Consider the following 20,450-nt stretch of genomic DNA (forward strand, 5'->3'; position numbering starts at 1 on the left):
ATTAATGATGTTGAGCATTCTTTCATGTGTTTGTTGGCAATCTGTATATCTTCTTTGGAGAAATGTCTGTTTAGGTCTTCTGCCCATTTTTGGATTGGGTTGTTTGTGTTTTTGTTATTGAACTGCATGAGCTGCTTGTAAATCTTGGAGATTAATCCTTTGTCAGTTGCTTCATTTGCAAATATATTCTCCCATTCTGAGGGTTGTCTTTTGGTCTTGTTTATGGTTTCCTTTGCTGTGCAAAAGCTTTGAAGTTTCATTAGGTCCCATTTGTTTATTTGTGTTTTTATTTCCATTTCTCTAGGAGCTGGGTCAAAAAGGATCTTGCTGTGATGTATGTCATAGAGTGTTCTGCCTATGTTTTCCTCTAAGAGTTTGATAGTGTCTGGCTTTACACTTAGGTCTTTAATCCATTTTGAGTTTATTTTTGTGTATGGTGTCAGGGAGTGTTCTAATTTCATACTTTTACATGTACCTGTCCAGTTTTCCCAGCACCACTTATTGAAGAGGCTGTCTTTTCTCCACTGTATATGCTTGCCTCCTTTATCAAAGATAAGGTGACCATATGTGCGTGGGTTTATCTCTGGGCTTTCTATCCTGTTCCATTGATCTATATTTCTGTTTTTGTGCCAGTACCAAACTGTCTTGATTACTGTAGCTTTGTAATATAGTCTGAAGTCAGGGAGCCTGATTCCTCCAGCTCCATTTTTCGTTCTCAAGATTGCTTTGGCTATTCGGGGTCTTTTGTGTCTCCATACAAATTGTGAAATTTTTGTTCTAGTTCTGTGAAAAATGCCAGTGGTAGTTTGATAGGGATTGCAATGAATCTGTAGATTGCTTTGGGTAGTAGAGTCATTTTCACAATGTTGATTCTTCCAATCCAAGAACATGGTATATCTCTCCATCGATTTGTATCATCTTTAATTTCTTTTATCAGTGTCCTATAATTTTCTGCATACAGGTCTTTTGTCTCCTTAGGTAGGTTTATTCCTAGATATTTTATTCTTTTTGTTGCAAAGGTAAATGGGAGTGTTTTCTTAATTTCACTTTCAGATTCTTCATCATTAGTATATAGGAATGCAAGAGATTTCTGTGCATTAATTTTGTATCCTGCTACTTTACCAAATTCATTGATTAGCTCTAGTAGTTTTCTGGTAGCAGTTTTAGGATTCTCTATGTATAGTATCATGTCATCTGCAAACAGTGACAGCTTTACTTCTTCTTTTCCGATTTGGATTCCTTTTATTTCTTTTTCTTCTCTGATTGCTGTGGCTAACACTTCCAAAACTATGTTGAATAATAGTGGTGAGAGTGGGCAACCTTGTCTTGTTCCTGATCTTAGTGGAAATGGTTTCAGTTTTTCACCATTGAGGACAATGTTGGCTGTGGGTTTGTCATATATGGCCTTTATTATGTTGAGGAAAGTTCCCTCTATGCCTACTTTCTGCAGGGCTTTTATCATAAATGGGTGTTGAATTTTGTCGAAAGCTTTCTCTGCATCTATTGATATGATCATATGGTTTTTCTCCTTCAATTTGTTAATATGATGTATCACATTGATTGATTTGCATATATTGAAGAATCCTTGCATTCCTGGGATAAACCCCACTTGATCATGGTGTATGATCCTTTTAATGTGCTGTTGGATTCTGTTTGCTAGTATTTTGTTGAGGATTTTTGCATCTATGTTCATCAGTGATATTGGTCTGTAGTTTTCTTTCTTTGTGACATCTTTGTCTGGTTTTGGTATCAGGGTGATGGTGGCCTCGTAGAATGAGTTGGGGAGTGTTCCTCCCTCTGCAATATTTTGGAAGAGTTTGAGAAGGATAGGTGTTAGCTCTTCTCTAAATGTTTGATAGAATTCACCTGTGAAGCCATCTGGTCCTGGGCTTTTGTTTGTTGGAAGATTTTTAATCACAGTTTCAATTTCAGTGCTTCTGATTGGTCTGTTCATATTTTCTATTTCTTCCTGGTTCAGTCTCGGTAGGTTGTGCATTTCTAAGAATCTGTCCATTTCTTCCAGGTTGTCCATTTTATTGGCATAGAGTTGCTTGTAGTAATCTCTCATGATCGTTTGTATTTCTGCAGTGTCAGTGGTTACTTCTCCTTTTTCATTTCTAATTCTATTGATTTGAGTCTTCTCCCTTTTTCTCTTGATGAGTCTGGCTAATGGTTTATCAATTTTGTTTATCTTCTCGAAGAACCAGCTTTTAGTTTCATTGATTTTTGCTATTGTTTCCTTCATTTCTTTTTCATTTATTTCTGATCTGATCTTTATGATTTCTTTCCTTCTGCTAGCTTTGGGGTTTTTTTGCTCTTCTTTCTCTAATTGCTTTAGGTGCAAGGTTAGGTTGTTTATTCGAGATGTTTCCTGTTTCTTGAGGTAGGCTTGTATTGCTATAAACTTCCCTCTTAGCACTGCTTTTGCTGCATCCCATAGGTTTTGGGTCGTCGTGTCTCCATTGTCATTTGTTTCTAGGTATTTTTTGATTTCCCCTTTGATTTCTTCAGTGATCACTTCGTTATTAAGTAGTGTATTGTGTAGCCTCCATGTGTTTGTATTTTTTACAGATCTTTTCCTGTAATTGATATCTAGTCTCATAGCGTTGTGGTCGGAAAAGATACTTGATACGATTTCAATTTTCTTAAATTTACCAAGGCTTGATTTGTGACCCAAGATATGATCTATCCTGGAGAATGTTCCATGAGCACTTGAGAAAAATGTGTATTCTGTTGTTTTTGGGTGGAATGTCCTATAAATATCAATTAAGTCCATCTTGTTTAATGTATCATTTAAAGCTTGTGTTTCTTTATTTATTTTCATTTTGGATGATCTGTCCATTGGTGAAAGTGGGGTGTTAAAGTCCCCTACTATGATTGTGTTACTGTCGATTTCCCCTTTTATGGCTGTTAGTATTTGCCTTATGTATTGAGGTGCTCCTATGTTGGGTGCATAAATATTTACAATTGTTATATCTTCCTCTTGGATCGATCCCTTGATCATTATATAGTGTCCTTCTTTGTCTCTTGTAATAGTCTTTATTTTAAAGTCTATTTTGTCTGATATGAGAATTGCTACTCCAGCTTTCTTTTGATTTCCATTTGCATGGAATATCTTTTTCCATCCCCTCACTTTCAGTCTGTAAGTGTCTCTAGGTCTGAAGTGGGTCTCTTGTAGACAGCATATATATGGGTCTTGTTTTTGTATCCATTCAGCCAGTCTGTGTCTTTTGGTGGGAGCATTTAATCCATTTACATTTAAGGTAATTATCGATATGTATGTTCCTATTCCCATTTTCTTAAATATTTTGGGTTTGTTATTGTAGGCGTTTTCCTTCTCTTGTGTTTCTTGCCTAGAGAAGTTCCTTTAGCATTTGTTGTAAAGCTGGTTTGGTGGTGCTGAACTCTCTCAGCTTTTGCTTGTCTGTAAAGGTTTTAATTTCTCCATCAAATCTGAATGAGATCCTTGCTGGGTAGAGTAACCTTGGTTGTAGGTTTTTCTCCTTCATGACTTTAAGTATATCCTGCCACTCCCTTCTGGCTTGCAGAGTTTCTGCTGAAAGATCAGCTGTTAACCTTATGGGGATTCCCTTGTGTGTTATTTGTTGTTTTTCCCTTGCTGCTTTTAATATGTTTTCTTTATATTTAATTTTTGATAGTTTGATTAATATGTGTCTTGGCGTGTTTCTCCTTGGATTTATCCTGTATGGGACTCTCTGTGCTTCCTGGACTTGATTAACTATTTCCTTTCCCATATTAGGGAAGTTTTCAACTATAATCTCTTCAAATATTTTCTCAGTCCCTTTCTTTTTCTCTTCTTCTTCTGGGACCCCTATAATTCGAATGTTGGTGCGTTTAATGTTGTCCCAGAGGTCTCTGAGACTGTCCTCAGTTCTTTTCATTCTTTTTTCTTTATTCTGTTCCACAGCAGTGAATTCCACCATTCTGTCTTCCGGGTCACTTATCCGTTCTTCTGCCTCAGTTATTCTGCTATTGATCCCATCTAGAGTATTTTTAATTTCATTTATTGTGTTTTTCATCATTGCTTGGTTCCTCTTTAGTTCTTCTACATCCTTGTTAAATGTTTCTTGCATTTTGTCTATTCTATTTCCAAGATTTTGGATCATCTTTACTATCATTATTCTGAATTCTTTTTCAGGTAGACTGCCTATTTCCTCTTCATTTGTTAGGTCTGGTGTGTTTTGACCCTGCTCCTTCACCTGCTGTGTGGTTTTTTGTCTTCTCATTTTGCTTATCTTACTGTGTTTGGGGTCTCCTTTTCACAGGCTGCAGGTTCGTAGTTCCCGTTGTTTTTGGTATCTGTCCCCAGTGGCTAAGGTTGGTTCAGTGGGTTGTGTAGGCGTCCTGGTGGAGGGGACTAGTGCCTGTGTTCTGGTGGATGAGGTTGGATCTTGTCTTTCTGGTGGGCACGTCCACGTCTGGTGGTGTGTTTTGGGGTGTCTGTGGCCTTATTATGATTTTAGGCAGCCTCTCTGCTAATGGATGGGGCTGTGTTCCTGTCTTGCTAGTTGTTTGGCATAGGGTGTCCAGCACTGTAGCTTGCTGGTCGTTGAGTGAAGCTGGGTCTTGATGTTGAGATGGAGATCTCTGAGAGATTTTCGCCGTTTGGTATTACGTGGAGCTGGGAGGTCTCTTGTGGACCAGTGTCCTGAAGTTGGCTCTCCCACCTCAGAGGCACAGCCCTGATGCCTGGCTGGAGCACCAAGAGCCTTTCATCCACACGGCTCAGAATAAAAGGGAGAAAAAAATAGAAAGAAAGAAAAAAAGAGGATAAAATAAAATAAAATAAAGCTTTTGGGAGGTCTAACGTCTTCTGCCAGCGTTCAGTGGGTGTTCTGTAGGAGCAGTTCCACATGTAGATGTATTTCTACTGTATCTGTGGGAAGGAAGGTGATCTCCGCATCTTACTCTTCTGCCATCTTGCCCCTCCTCCCGAGAATGACTTTCTTATTGAGGAACTCAGGAAATGGGCAAGAGGAGCTGGTGCACCCTCCAATCAGTGCTACTGTATCCACTGTACTATTAGACAAGAATGCTACAGTGAGGGTAGAAATTCTCGTTTTAAAGAAGCCACTAGCTAGGGTTCACCAACATACACATGTATGTTGGGAATGGGCCATAATACTAGGAGAAATCCAAGCCAGAGCCCAGGAGAGCTTCCATTCCCCACCAACAACCACACACGCAGGGTAAAAAGGCTGCAAAAGACTTCCAGTCCCTCTTTTTCCGCAGAGCCCCTGCCTTATTTCCTTTCCGAAAGACAGTTTTCTGTCAAACCCAGCAAATGTACACTTATGATGGTGCATTTCACCATATGTAAATTTCACCTCAAAAGGAAAAAACCTGTAAATAAACAGTGAACTCTAGTTAATGATATGCATGCGAACGTATTTAGGAGAAATGCACTGATGTCAATAACTTATCCTGAAGTGCATTTAAAAATATGCTGGGGCTTCCCTGGTGGCGCAGTGGTTGAGAATCTGCCTGCTAATGCAGGGGACACGAGTTCGAGCCCTGGTCTGGGAAGATCCCACATGCCGCGGAGCAGCTGGGCCCGTGAGCCACAATTACTGAGCCTGCGTGTCTGGAGCCTGTGCTCCACAACAAGAGAGGCCGCGATAGTGAGAGGCCCGCGCACAGCGATGAAGAGTGGCTCCCACTTGCCACAACTAGAGAAAGCCCTCGCACAGAAACGAAGACCCAACATAGCCATAAATTAAAAATAAATAAATAAATAAATAAAAATTTAAAAAAAAATAAAAATAAAAAAATAAAAATAAAAATATGCTGGACTGATGAATCGACAGGAGGACAGATGGACAGATAAGTGATAAAGCAAGTATAGTAAAATGATAACGGGTAGAGCCTAGGTAGTGGGTATGTGGTGTTCACTGTAAAATTCTTTCACCTTTTTTGTAGGTTTGAAATTTTTCATACATTATGTTGGGAAAAAAGACAGCTCTCACTTTAGTAATCTTTGCTCACACTAAATGATCTTATCTTAGAACTTGTTATCAGATACTATCAAAATAGACTCAACAGGTGTCTTCTCTAGAGATCTCATCAATTAATGGTGAATATCACAGCATCTGGCATGTGCAGCGGGGAGCAGGGGTCTGCTAGTTTTAGTATTTTCTGGGGGCAATCTGTTACATGCAACACTTGCCTCCCTTGATGCCAGAATTGGTGAGAACGTGGCATGCATTCCTGATGAATACATGCATTAAGATAGGGAGGCACATGAATCACGTTGGCAATGGGTCCATCAATAGGATAAAATACGCAAGGAAGTTCAGACAGAAAGTCATCCTATAATAATCATGTACCAAAACACCCTTAATCTGACTAGGAAAATAATTGTTGCTAGGGAAAAATGGGGGAGGGTTGTTACACACTCTCTTAAAATAAATCAGTATTATTAGTGATATCTAATAAATAGTTATCCACAGCATGGATTCTCCACACTGTGGTTAGAATAGTGCATAAGAATCATTCTCTGGTCCTTATGCCTTTCTCTTAACCCCCATCTTATCCTATTACATGATGTACCATGATTTTCTTTTTTAATTTAGCATTTTTCTTAATTCTTTAATTGCCTAAAGTCAAACATAGATTAAAAGGTCAAAAAAGATCAAAGTGCATGTTAAAAATTCAAACATAGATAAAACTAATCCATGATATTAGGAAGTCTGGACAGTAGTTACCTTTGGGAAGGAGGAGGATATGACTGGGGATCAGCAGGAATGGGGGGCTTCTAGGGTGCTGACAATGTTCTATTTCTTGATTTGGGTGTTGGTTATACAAGTGTGTTCGTTTATAAGCTGTACACTTTTCTCCATGTATGTTGAAACTTTAAAAAAACCTTTTAGGGACTTCCCTGGTGGTGCAGTGGTTAAGAATGTGCCTGCCAATGCAGAGGACACGGGTTCGATCCCTGGTCCAGGAAGATCCCACATGTCACGGAGCAACTAAGCCTGTGTGCCACAACTACTGAGCCCACACGCCACAACTACAGAAGCCTGTGCGCCCTAGAGCCTGTGCGCCAACTACTGAGCCCACGCACTCTAGGGCCCGTGTGCCGCAACTACTGAGCCTGCGTGCTGCAACTACTGAAGCCCGGGTGCCTAGGGCCCGTGCTCCACAATAAGAGAAGCCACCACAATGAGAAGCCCGTGCTCCACAACGAAGAGTAGCTCCCGCTCGCCACAACTAGAGAAAGCCCGTGCGCAGCAACAAAGACCCAACGCAGCCAAAAAAAACCAAAAAAAACAAAAAAAAAACCTTTTAAATAATAACCTTTAAGGTTTAAATAAATAAACTTTTTAAAAAGGAAAACGAAATAAGTTGTGTTATATTAAAATGGAAACTATTCAAAAGCGCCTGATGAGCAAATAGGCAAAAATTGCATTTTTTTTATTATGTGCTGTCAAAATACACACTAATCAGCATGTATTGCTATGTATTTCATATTTTTAATTAATAAACTCTAAAAATAATTTGAAAAAAGAATGATTATAAATCTGGTTATGTGTTTGAAATGCTGACAATCACAATAGCTATGTTTCCTTTAAACAAAATACAAACACATAGTATCATGCTGTAAACAGAGAAATAAAATCCAAACAGGGAAGCACTAAGCCTCAGGTTTATATTATGTCTCTTACAGAATTCTGTATGATTTAAGAAATATTATAAAAATAAACAACAAAAAATGTGAATGATATGAAGAAAGAAAAGGGGAAAAGCATAAAACACATACACCCTAAACCATCTTCTTGGAATAACACATCTCTGATTAGTTTTTTCAAATATTTTAAACCAAATTAGGAATAAGTAACAATTACAGCAAGGACAGTATAAAAAGATATTGCTAAAAGAGTAGTTATTATTATCTTACATTTTTGGTTCCCAGGGAATTTTTCACTAGTAGGAGACAAAAAAATCCATTCTCTCACTGTGCTTTATAATAGAGAATTTTCATTTTTAGCATTGTAAAGAAGAAACAAAAACCGATACCCACCATTCACTCAGAATGTAGAAGTAATAAACTAAATCCTTATATTCTACAGAATACCATGGTACTCTTTAAAAGAGAAAATTTTTGCACAAAATTAGTGTCACAGACTTCTTACCTTTTAAAAACTTGGTCAAAATTGAGAGCTTTGTATTAAAAACCTTTGCTGAAGAGTTCCATCCACCTCCTCCTTTTCAAAGATCTACAGGTACTGGCTCCTACCCCTCTCACTATGACTTCTTCCCACATAGGTGGAATGAAATTCCCAAGTCTGAAACTGGAGTCCCAATGTAAAATCATACCCTTCTGCTGTGCTCATCCCCATACCAAAAATGATGAATGGCTCATTAGACAATATTGAGGGAGGAAGTGACTCATATCAAATGCTACAAACTTCTCCCCCAGAAGGGTTTCTGAATCTTCATGTGTAATCCAGTAGAGCTGCTTTTGACATTTCAAGTTTTAAGGCAGAATGAGTCTTGCCGGAGTGGGGAACCTTTAGAACACAAATGCCAAATATGTACTTAGGTGAAACTCTATAACATATGGTACTGAGTTACTTTCTCAACATTCTCCACAGTAACCACCTGACTATCTATTTGTAAGAATGCCCAGAAGAAGAGATTTTTAAAAGGCCAGTTAAAATTATTTCTATTGAATATTACATTAACAAGAATATGTTATTTTAAAAACTGTTTATCCTTACCCAGTGGAGGCTGAAGTAAGTCCCCCTCCTTTTCACATGTCCCAACAGGCTGTATGTCCGGAGAATCAACAAGCCGCCAAAAATCATTTCTGTTGTCACTACCGTCCAGTCTTAAACGTAGCCTGGCACCAGTAACTCCAACGACCGTGGCGATACATATTGAAGTCATATTGCGAGGGTCACGGGCTTCCAATTTCATACCAACTTTGAAGTCATTAGCTGGTGGAATCTTGGACTATATATAAACACACATATAAATAAAATTTTGTTAAAACCCATCAACTATAAGAAAATCAAATGGTCAGTTATGTTACCAGAATACGCGAGGAACGTTTTAAGTAACAGTCACAGCAGTTGGTGAACAAAGTAAGAGCTATAAGGGTTAAGAAAAAGATCTTCTCCAAACCCTCTCCTTGGCTTGACATGCAGCCTGACTTGGCTGCCCACTGCTGGTCTTACTCATCTGCCCACTTCCAGGCAACCCAAATACAGCCTCAAAAATGCATCCTGAGTGGCTTTCTAAAATAAGAATATGATTAGGCCATTCCCCTTAAAATAAGCCGAACGGCAGCTCACCACTGCCTAACATAAAGTCCAAATCCTCAGTACAGGTTAAAAGCCACCGCACCTTAATCTCATTCCCATATTATCACTTCTACCCACTTTGTGCTTCAGCCACCCCATACCATCCCTTAACACTCAGGTTCTTTTACACCCGCGTGCCTTTGCTTTGGATGTTCTCTCTGCCTGGAATATCCCTCCCCTCATCCCAACCACCTCAGATAGCCACCTCTTCTGTAAGCTCTCCCAGTATACTTATCACACTTTTCATAATTAATTATTTACATGTCTGTCTTTCTCTCCAGAGGGGCAGTCATAAGAGCTTAGTATATCTGACATAAAGTAAATTCTTAATGAATGGATGCAAAGAGACCATCTGGTTCTTAAGCAGCACTACCACAATCCCACTATCTCCTCACACTACTAGAACCTAACAATCACACAGGCACCCTTCAACAAGTTAATAGTTTACATCAATATATACAACATGACATCTACAGAATTTTGGCATACCTGTCTGAAACACTCTGAAGGAGCACTTAAAGATCCAGTCTCTTTCAAGTAATTTTCCCAGTGAAAATCATCTGGAAAAAAACACGCAAAAATAGTTTTGTTGTTTCCTTTTTTTGGCCATGCCACGCAGCTTGTGGGATCTTAGTTCCCCGACCAGGAATCGAACCTGGGCCCACGGCAGTGAAAGTGCCGAGTCTTAACCACTGGACGAGCAGGGAATTCCCATTAATACATATAATATGTATACTAACTTTCAGGAATAAAATGGGTTTTAGTTCCATATCTCTTCAAAGAAATACTTCTTAAAGAACAGATTCAAATTTCCTGATCTACATTTGACTACCAGCATGGAAGTAAAAAATAAGACAACTTCCTGATAATAATAGCTCTGATATAAATTACAATCTAGATCATCTGATGTACAGAAGACTGCAGCACAGTGCTTCTGAAAATGTGAACTCTAGAAATAACTAAAGGACTTTTTATAGAGTAATAGCAAATTCTACTCAAATGTCTCAAATATAAATTTACTCAAGACATGTTTTTACCATTTCATCCCATTACTGTGAAGGCGTTTGTTTTTCACAGGGATCTAAAGGTGTTTAGATGTGTGGTAGAGCAGAAATAAAGCAATACTTTGTGGAAAGAAAAACTCTGAGAACCAGCATTGTTTCTCAACTGACTATCAGATCCCCATCCAGGGTGTTAAGAATATGGGAGCAGAACAAAGCAGAAACCAGTCATCAGTGCAATGACTGATATGCATTGTTGTAATTATCTATATTTTCTACAAACTCTTGCTGTCCTTTCTCTCACTTAGTCTTCATGATATATTATGCTAGAAGAGAAGGTCAGAAAGCAGTATACTTTGCCTGGACACGTCAATTCACTGTGCCAGTCACACTGCCAAGACACTGAAAGACTTGATAGCAGTATTAAAGGTACTATTAATTCATACAAAGTTTAATTCTCATCAACCATGAGGTTTTTTCTATACTCTTGTCTAATTTCCTCACTATAAAAATATTGGGTTCGGCAGTTCCCTCCCTAGGGGAATCTGTGTTACTAGCCTCTTATATATCCTTCAAAGGATATAACAGTTCCACTTACACACTGCTAATAAATGTTTAACAGCCAACTTTCCAGAAAATACAAACAAACAAAAAGCCTGACTGGTAGTGTTTGCAGATTTCTGTGGTGTAAATACTACCACCATGGCTGACTGCAAGGTGCCAAGGTAAAGTCACCAACCACAAAGTTGGGAAGAAATGTGTACCACCGGCTCTCCCAAGCCGATGTGAGCCAACTTCAGAATACCACTGTTACCTGAAAGTATGCATTTATATGTGCATGTACACATATTATATATATGGTATTAAGCATGTCATATGTAACACTGTATACCCTTTTAGAGATTTTTAAAAAAAAAAAAAAAAAATACTGGGTTTAATTCTTCTTCCAGATAATGTAAAGCAAGCACTACCACAGTGCTGAAAGGTAGGCAGCAGAACGTCAAGGAACACAGGCTCTGGAGCTGAACCTGCCGTCTTTCAGTCTGACTCTGCCTCTTACTAGCTACGTGACCCTGAGCAAGTCATTTCACTTTCTCAGCCTCAGTTCCTTCATCTATAAAATGAGGAAAGTAATACATATGGTATAAGGTATTTTGAGAACTAAGTGAAGTAGTATACATGCAAGTAACTCAATAAATGGTTTATGTTATTATTCTAAAACTAAATGTCATAGTTGTGCCTAAACTTAAGAATACTGGATAGCTTTATTAAAAGTGAAAGCTGAGATCTGTGGCTCCAAAATTTAACTGACCAGGTTATTTCAGTGACCTCCTAAGCACTAAGCTGACAATCAAGAGACCCAAGGTTCTAACTGAAGCTCTACCACCATACGATCTTGGAGAGCATTACAAAAGAAGAACAAAACAACACATGAATGGGGGGAAAAAAATCTGACTAGGATGTCATTAAGGAGCCACCATACCAGGAAGAAAGGAGTACAAGTTGAAAATAATGACTGAGAAATCAAAACCATTTCACAATTATACCTCAAAGAACTTAATGAAGACTCTTCCACAAACCAGTTACATTTGTAAAATTTTTCAATGACATTGGAAAATACTTTATCCAACACAATTTTTAAAATATTCTATTACCATTTGTGTCTTAATGGGCTATAATTGGAACTAGCAAATCCTTTATACCAGTGCTCCATAATACGATTATTTTCTATTGCACTGCTAGTTAATTTAACCTTTGGAGCCTTAATTTTTTTCTTTATTCATAAGGCAAAAATTTTTAGTCCACAGAACCGTTCAGCTTGGTTGCCCATATGATGAGAGCCTGCCAATAACATGGGGGAAACACACATAGCAAAAGGCTTTACTAATTTAGATTTGATACATCTACAGTATCACAGCTGGAATTGCTGACCAGGAGCCAAAATAGTCAAAGTCACAGACAAGCATGAAGTTCCCGTCTGCCTCTGCATCTTATCCTCACTGACAGATCTGGCGGGGGGGCGGGGGGCCGATTTACCCTCTCTCAGAAAGGAGCCCTGGGAACTGATAGGCCTGTTCGTGAGACAGATGTACATACATAACTTTGTGATCTGACTGTTACCTGCACATGTCTATTGTCCTTCTTGTTTGATTTGTACTCTATTCTAGTCCATACATTAACCCAAACACCTTTCAGCAAACTGAACATAATCTATGAGGCCCCCCAGTCTTCTCCAGAGTAAATCAGAATCATAATGTCTTCTACCAGTGCTGGGTTTGGGTTCAGAGGCTATGTAAAGAAAATGGGCAAAACATCTAGAGCTTGAAGCTTCTCAGCTGAATGATCAGCACCCAATACCTCATAGCATTTATCACAACTGTAACTGGGCATTTGTTTAATGTCTACTTAAGCTCAAAGACAGCAAGAATCATATCTGTCTTATTCATCAATGGATTCCCATAGAAGGTCACCAGTATGTGTCAGGCACTGTACTAGGTACTGCAGATGCAGCAGTTAATAAAACAGACAAAAATCCTGGCTCTCTTGGAGCTTACCTTCCAGCAGTCACTCACTGATTTCTAAAATGAGATGTTAGAGTCAGGGCCCTGAGAAATATCTGCAGATGTCTGTCAATTTGATTAAGTAATATCATTTTTCATCAGAATTTCTCAAACAGAGAGTTTGAGAATTTTGAAAAGTTACTAGTTTCAACCTTTAAGCGTACATTTTTTCAAATTTATTTTCATGAAATTTCCAGAGTAGGAAAATCTATAGAGACAGAAAGTAGATAAGTGGTTGCCTAGGGAGAGGCACTGGGAGGAAATGGGGAGTGGCTGCTAGTTGGGTACAGGATCTCTTTTTAGGGTGATGAAAATGTTCTAAAATTGATTATGGTGATGGTTACACAACTCTGGGAATGTACTACTGAGAACCACTGAATTGTATATTTGAAATGGGTGGATTGTGTGATATATGAATTATATCTCAATAAAACTGTTATATTAAAAAAAAAAGGAAAGGAATTTGTAGGGATAAGGAAGAACATTCTAACCTAACGGCCTCCATTTCCTTTGGAGGGTTTTGTGGGTTGGAAGGAAGACCTGAGGAACAAAATGAGGCCAATGAGAAAGAGAGCTAAGGAAACACTGAGGACACAGCTACAGTGAGAAAGAATGACTCCATGGGGATTACCTCTATAGGCAATCTTCCTGTAGGAACAGAAAGTCATGGGTGAACTACTTACTCCAAGAGTAGGGCTGGCAGGGCAGGTACAACAGAAAGACAAGGGGCAAGAGGTTTGCCTGGAAATCTCTGGCAAACACAGTAAGTTTGCTGTAGTATTTTTTTAATTCAGCCTTTTGTCTATGTATGACTTATTTTCTCATTTTCCTTAAGAGCAGGTGCAATGGGTCAGATTCTATCTCCTGCGTCTCTGATGTAGTGCTATATACATGCTGTTCACAATAAAAAAACTTAAAACATGAATTAATAACTCAGACTTCATAAATAAAGTTAACATTTACTGAACATTTACTATAAGCCTAGGCATTATATTAGGTGCTTTACACTCATTTTCTTGAATTCTAATAGTTCCATGAGGTAAGTAGTATTATCCCTGTGCTACACAGGAGAAAAAGGAGACTAAGAATGTTGAGTAATTTGCCCAAGGTCACAAGGCCAGTAAAGAATGAGGCCAAGATTCTAGAACAGGTCTGTCAGACCCCCTCAATGCCTAAGCTTTAATCCACTGGACTGTCTTTTGACCATCAAAAAAGGACTTTCACATTGACTCTAGTGTTAGAAGGGTTTTTATTAATAATCAAATTATTTTAAATTGGTAATTCATGGTAACTAATAACTATATATCTTTAGTTTGGCAACATTTGCACTGAAATACAGGGTTATCTTTTAACTTAATCCCTCTCTACGTGAAACCAAGGTAAAATTTTCAAAATTAAATACTATCTTTTTGACCTTTCCTATTGCTTAGATTTTATATTTACAGGAGCTTACTATACAGAGATTATACCAAAAGCAATAAGAAAAGAGTTTATATCAACACTGAGTGAGGAAGAAAAATACGTTGTACTGAACTAATTTAAAACCTACCATTTTGCACAGGAGGTGTGTCTGACTGAGGAGCTTTCTCTTGATTCTCCTTCTCTGCATCCGTTGACTCTTAAAAAAAGAAAGAAAGAAAGAAAATAGTGAGAAATAACAGAAGGCCAGAGCAACAGTTTGAAAGAGTACTTATAAAAACCATAAACTAAAACTATTTTCTAACAGAAGCCAGCTTTAATTTTGTAATTAATATCCTCATTTTCCGCATAGGACTTCACTTTCCAATATACAATGTACCTTATAATTTGCTTATTTGTTTATCGTATGTCTCACTTCACTCAAATGTAAGCTCCAAAAGATCAGGAATTTTTAAATTTATTTTGTCTCCTTTGTTCACTGCTGTATCCTCAGTGCCTAGAAAAGGACCTGGCATACAGAACACCCTTGAGCATTTGTTAAGTGAATGAACGAACAAACCAAAATGAGCTGAGCTGATCCTTACAATGTTCAGATTAATGTGCCTCAGAAATAAAGTGCATGCTTTTGAGAATTTAAAACAAAAGGGAAGCTAGAATACAATGTAATTCAATGGACTAGGCAAAGCTTTTCTCTGTGCTAGGCTGAGGAACTCAAACAGTACTGGACCTTGGGACTTCAACAAGTCTAAGATGTATTTCATCCACATTTATTACAGTATATATTTCTTAAACGACTCATTTAAAAATTAATCATAATACTATTATTATGCTGAATAATTAACCAAAATTCTTTAATATTATCAAATAAGTAGTCAGTATTCTCATCTTCCCTATTGTCCTAAATATTTTAAATGTGTCTGTTTCAATCAGGACACAAATAAAGTCCATACAGAAGCAATGGCAGATACATTTCTTAAATTTCTTTTGATCTGTAGACTCCTCCTCCTCCTCCTTCTTTTTCCCCCTTCCCCTAGCAATTTTTTTGCCGATGATACCAGTTCAGAGATTTCCAGTCTGGAGTTTGCTGACCACTTCCTCATGATGCTGGGTTCTTCTGGTCCTTATATTTTCTCTAAATTTGTATTGCTATTTCGAGCCAGAAGAGCTTAACCAGGTTCAGGTTTGGCTTTTTTGGGAGGAGGAGAGAAGATGACTTCATAGGTACTTCTCACAGGGGGTTCCTAATATACCCAGTTCTCGCTCTTTTTGTGATATGAGCCGCCATGGATGATTATTGCCTAGATCCATTAGTTCATTAGTGGCTGCAAAATGGAGGTATTCTAATTATCATCCTGTCTTTATTAGCCAGAAAACTTCTATAGAGAGAAACCTCCCCTCTTCAACCATTCAGTTACCTTGAGGTAGAGCTCACAAAGGGAAGTCACAATCAACACTTTGTTCTTTCTTTTCCTTTATTTTCTAGTTTTCAAAGTAATGAATTGTACCCGTGGGGCTTCCCTGGCGGTCCAGTGGTTAAGACTCTGTGCTTCCAATGTAGGGAGCATGGGTTCGATCCTGGTCGGGGAACTAAGATCCCACATGCCGTGTGGCCAGAAAATTTTAAAAATTAAAAAAAAAAAAAAAAAAAAAAAGAATCGTATCCATACCATTCTCCACAGATGACAAATAAGTTTTGCTTTGTTTTTTAGTATCATTATGAACTAACGAATTTAACCACACTTGATGTGTTTCCATCTATTGCTGTTTTACCCTTAGTGATGCTTGAATTGTCAAGTGACAAGCTTCTTAAAAAAGAATCTATGAATGATGCCAGGTGTACCATTTAAGGTAACAGATCTACTTTCTGGTTATGACTGGGTGACTCTTCAACATACGTGAACACTCAAGAGGGATGTATGGGCTGCTCTCTATTTAAATAATTTGGCTAGTATGAAGACAGTACACATTTATATTTACTAAATAGTTCTACAGTAAGATTTTCACTGTGCCAGTCACACTGCCAAGACACTGAAAGACTTGATAGCAGTATTAAAGGTACTATTAATTCATACAAAGTTTAATTCTCATCAACCATGAGGTTTTTTCTATACTCTTGTCTAATTTCCTCACTATAAAAATATTGGGTTCGGCAGTTCCCTCCCTAGGGGAATCTGTGTTACTAGCCTCTTATATATCCTTCAAAGGATATAACAGTTCCACTTACACACTGCTAATAAATGTTTAACAGCCAACTTTCCAGAAAATACAAACAAACAAAAAGCCTGACTGGTAGTGTTTGCAGATTTCTGTGGTGTAAATACTACCACCATGGCTGACTGCAAGGTGCCAAGGTAAAGTCACCAACCACAAAGTTGGGAAGAAATGTGTACCACCGGCTCTCCCAAGCCGATGTGAGCCAACTTCAGAATACCACTGTTACCTGAAAGTATGCATTTATATGTGCATGTACACATATTATATATATGGTATTAAGCATGTCATATGTAACACTGTATACCCTTTTAGAGATTTTTCCACTAAAAAAAAAAAAATACTGGGTTTAATTCTTCTTCCAGATAATGTAAAGCAAGCACTACCACAGTGCTGAAAGGTAGGCAGCAGAACGTCAAGGAACACAGGCTCTGGAGCTGAACCTGCCGTCTTTCAGTCTGACTCTGCCTCTTACTAGCTACGTGACCCTGAGCAAGTCATTTCACTTTCTCAGCCTCAGTTCCTTCATCTATAAAATGAGGAAAGTAATACATATGGTATAAGGTATTTTGAGAACTAAGTGAAGTAGTATACATGCAAGTAACTCAATAAATGGTTTATGTTATTATTCTAAAACTAAATGTCATAGTTGTGCCTAAACTTAAGAATACTGGATAGCTTTATTAAAAGTGAAAGCTGAGATCTGTGGCTCCAAAATTTAACTGACCAGGTTATTTCAGTGACCTCCTAAGCACTAAGCTGACAATCAAGAGACCCAAGGTTCTAACTGAAGCTCTACCACCATACGATCTTGGAGAGCATTACAAAAGAAGAACAAAACAACACATGAATGGGGGGAAAAAAATCTGACTAGGATGTCATTAAGGAGCCACCATACCAGGAAGAAAGGAGTACAAGTTGAAAATAATGACTGAGAAATCAAAACCATTTCACAATTATACCTCAAAGAACTTAATGAAGACTCTTCCACAAACCAGTTACATTTGTAAAATTTTTCAATGACATTGGAAAATACTTTATCCAACACAATTTTTAAAATATTCTATTACCATTTGTGTCTTAATGGGCTATAATTGGAACTAGCAAATCCTTTATACCAGTGCTCCATAATACGATTATTTTCTATTGCACTGCTAGTTAATTTAACCTTTGGAGCCTTAATTTTTTTCTTTATTCATAAGGCAAAAATTTTTAGTCCACAGAACCGTTCAGCTTGGTTGCCCATATGATGAGAGCCTGCCAATAACATGGGGGAAACACACATAGCAAAAGGCTTTACTAATTTAGATTTGATACATCTACAGTATCACAGCTGGAATTGCTGACCAGGAGCCAAAATAGTCAAAGTCACAGACAAGCATGAAGTTCCCGTCTGCCTCTGCATCTTATCCTCACTGACAGATCTGGCGGGGGGGCGGGGGGCCGATTTACCCTCTCTCAGAAAGGAGCCCTGGGAACTGATAGGCCTGTTCGTGAGACAGATGTACATACATAACTTTGTGATCTGACTGTTACCTGCACATGTCTATTGTCCTTCTTGTTTGATTTGTACTCTATTCTAGTCCATACATTAACCCAAACACCTTTCAGCAAACTGAACATAATCTATGAGGCCCCCCAGTCTTCTCCAGAGTAAATCAGAATCATAATGTCTTCTACCAGTGCTGGGTTTGGGTTCAGAGGCTATGTAAAGAAAATGGGCAAAACATCTAGAGCTTGAAGCTTCTCAGCTGAATGATCAGCACCCAATACCTCATAGCATTTATCACAACTGTAACTGGGCATTTGTTTAATGTCTACTTAAGCTCAAAGACAGCAAGAATCATATCTGTCTTATTCATCAATGGATTCCCATAGAAGGTCACCAGTATGTGTCAGGCACTGTACTAGGTACTGCAGATGCAGCAGTTAATAAAACAGACAAAAATCCTGGCTCTCTTGGAGCTTACCTTCCAGCAGTCACTCACTGATTTCTAAAATGAGATGTTAGAGTCAGGGCCCTGAGAAATATCTGCAGATGTCTGTCAATTTGATTAAGTAATATCATTTTTCATCAGAATTTCTCAAACAGAGAGTTTGAGAATTTTGAAAAGTTACTAGTTTCAACCTTTAAGCGTACATTTTTTCAAATTTATTTTCATGAAATTTCCAGAGTAGGAAAATCTATAGAGACAGAAAGTAGATAAGTGGTTGCCTAGGGAGAGGCACTGGGAGGAAATGGGGAGTGGCTGCTAGTTGGGTACAGGATCTCTTTTTAGGGTGATGAAAATGTTCTAAAATTGATTATGGTGATGGTTACACAACTCTGGGAATGTACTACTGAGAACCACTGAATTGTATATTTGAAATGGGTGGATTGTGTGATATATGAATTATATCTCAATAAAACTGTTATATTAAAAAAAAAAGGAAAGGAATTTGTAGGGATAAGGAAGAACATTCTAACCTAACGGCCTCCATTTCCTTTGGAGGGTTTTGTGGGTTGGAAGGAAGACCTGAGGAACAAAATGAGGCCAATGAGAAAGAGAGCTAAGGAAACACTGAGGACACAGCTACAGTGAGAAAGAATGACTCCATGGGGATTACCTCTATAGGCAATCTTCCTGTAGGAACAGAAAGTCATGGGTGAACTACTTACTCCAAGAGTAGGGCTGGCAGGGCAGGTACAACAGAAAGACAAGGGGCAAGAGGTTTGCCTGGAAATCTCTGGCAAACACAGTAAGTTTGCTGTAGTATTTTTTTAATTCAGCCTTTTGTCTATGTATGACTTATTTTCTCATTTTCCTTAAGAGCAGGTGCAATGGGTCAGATTCTATCTCCTGCGTCTCTGATGTAGTGCTATATACATGCTGTTCACAATAAAAAAACTTAAAACATGAATTAATAACTCAGACTTCATAAATAAAGTTAACATTTACTGAACATTTACTATAAGCCTAGGCATTATATTAGGTGCTTTACACTCATTTTCTTGAATTCTAATAGTTCCATGAGGTAAGTAGTATTATCCCTGTGCTACACAGGAGAAAAAGGAGACTAAGAATGTTGAGTAATTTGCCCAAGGTCACAAGGCCAGTAAAGAATGAGGCCAAGATTCTAGAACAGGTCTGTCAGACCCCCTCAATGCCTAAGCTTTAATCCACTGGACTGTCTTTTGACCATCAAAAAAGGACTTTCACATTGACTCTAGTGTTAGAAGGGTTTTTATTAATAATCAAATTATTTTAAATTGGTAATTCATGGTAACTAATAACTATATATCTTTAGTTTGGCAACATTTGCACTGAAATACAGGGTTATCTTTTAACTTAATCCCTCTCTACGTGAAACCAAGGTAAAATTTTCAAAATTAAATACTATCTTTTTGACCTTTCCTATTGCTTAGATTTTATATTTACAGGAGCTTACTATACAGAGATTATACCAAAAGCAATAAGAAAAGAGTTTATATCAACACTGAGTGAGGAAGAAAAATACGTTGTACTGAACTAATTTAAAACCTACCATTTTGCACAGGAGGTGTGTCTGACTGAGGAGCTTTCTCTTGATTCTCCTTCTCTGCATCCGTTGACTCTTAAAAAAAGAAAGAAAGAAAGAAAATAGTGAGAAATAACAGAAGGCCAGAGCAACAGTTTGAAAGAGTACTTATAAAAACCATAAACTAAAACTATTTTCTAACAGAAGCCAGCTTTAATTTTGTAATTAATATCCTCATTTTCCGCATAGGACTTCACTTTCCAATATACAATGTACCTTATAATTTGCTTATTTGTTTATCGTATGTCTCACTTCACTCAAATGTAAGCTCCAAAAGATCAGGAATTTTTAAATTTATTTTGTCTCCTTTGTTCACTGCTGTATCCTCAGTGCCTAGAAAAGGACCTGGCATACAGAACACCCTTGAGCATTTG

At 37.9% G+C, this 20,450-nt stretch overlaps 1 protein-coding gene across 3 annotated transcripts in view; it reads right to left on the bottom strand.

Moving 5' to 3' along the window:
• The window catches only part of SCML2 (Scm polycomb group protein like 2), a 106,575-nt gene extending 86,473 nt beyond the window's left edge, over positions 1-20,102 (bottom strand). The window contains exons 1-4 of one of the 3 annotated variants that reach the window (XM_036840546.1): positions 20,044-20,102; positions 14,438-14,506; positions 9,816-9,886; positions 8,742-8,976 (exon numbers count right to left, since the gene is read on the bottom strand). In XM_036840546.1, coding sequence (XP_036696441.1) covers positions 8,742-8,940 — 199 coding nt within the window. In that variant the 5' untranslated portion in view covers positions 8,941-8,976; positions 9,816-9,886; positions 14,438-14,506; positions 20,044-20,102. Of the gene's footprint in view, positions 1-8,153; positions 8,279-8,741; positions 8,977-9,815; positions 9,887-14,437; positions 14,507-20,043 lie in introns of those variants that run through there. The other 2 variants (XM_036840545.1, XM_036840544.1) reach the window with 2 other exon arrangements.
• Between the last annotated feature and the right edge of the window lie 348 nt (positions 20,103-20,450).

This window comes from Balaenoptera musculus, chromosome X (genome assembly GCF_009873245.2).
Source record: "Balaenoptera musculus isolate JJ_BM4_2016_0621 chromosome X, mBalMus1.pri.v3, whole genome shotgun sequence".
Classification (NCBI taxonomy): domain Eukaryota; kingdom Metazoa; phylum Chordata; class Mammalia; order Artiodactyla; family Balaenopteridae; genus Balaenoptera; species Balaenoptera musculus.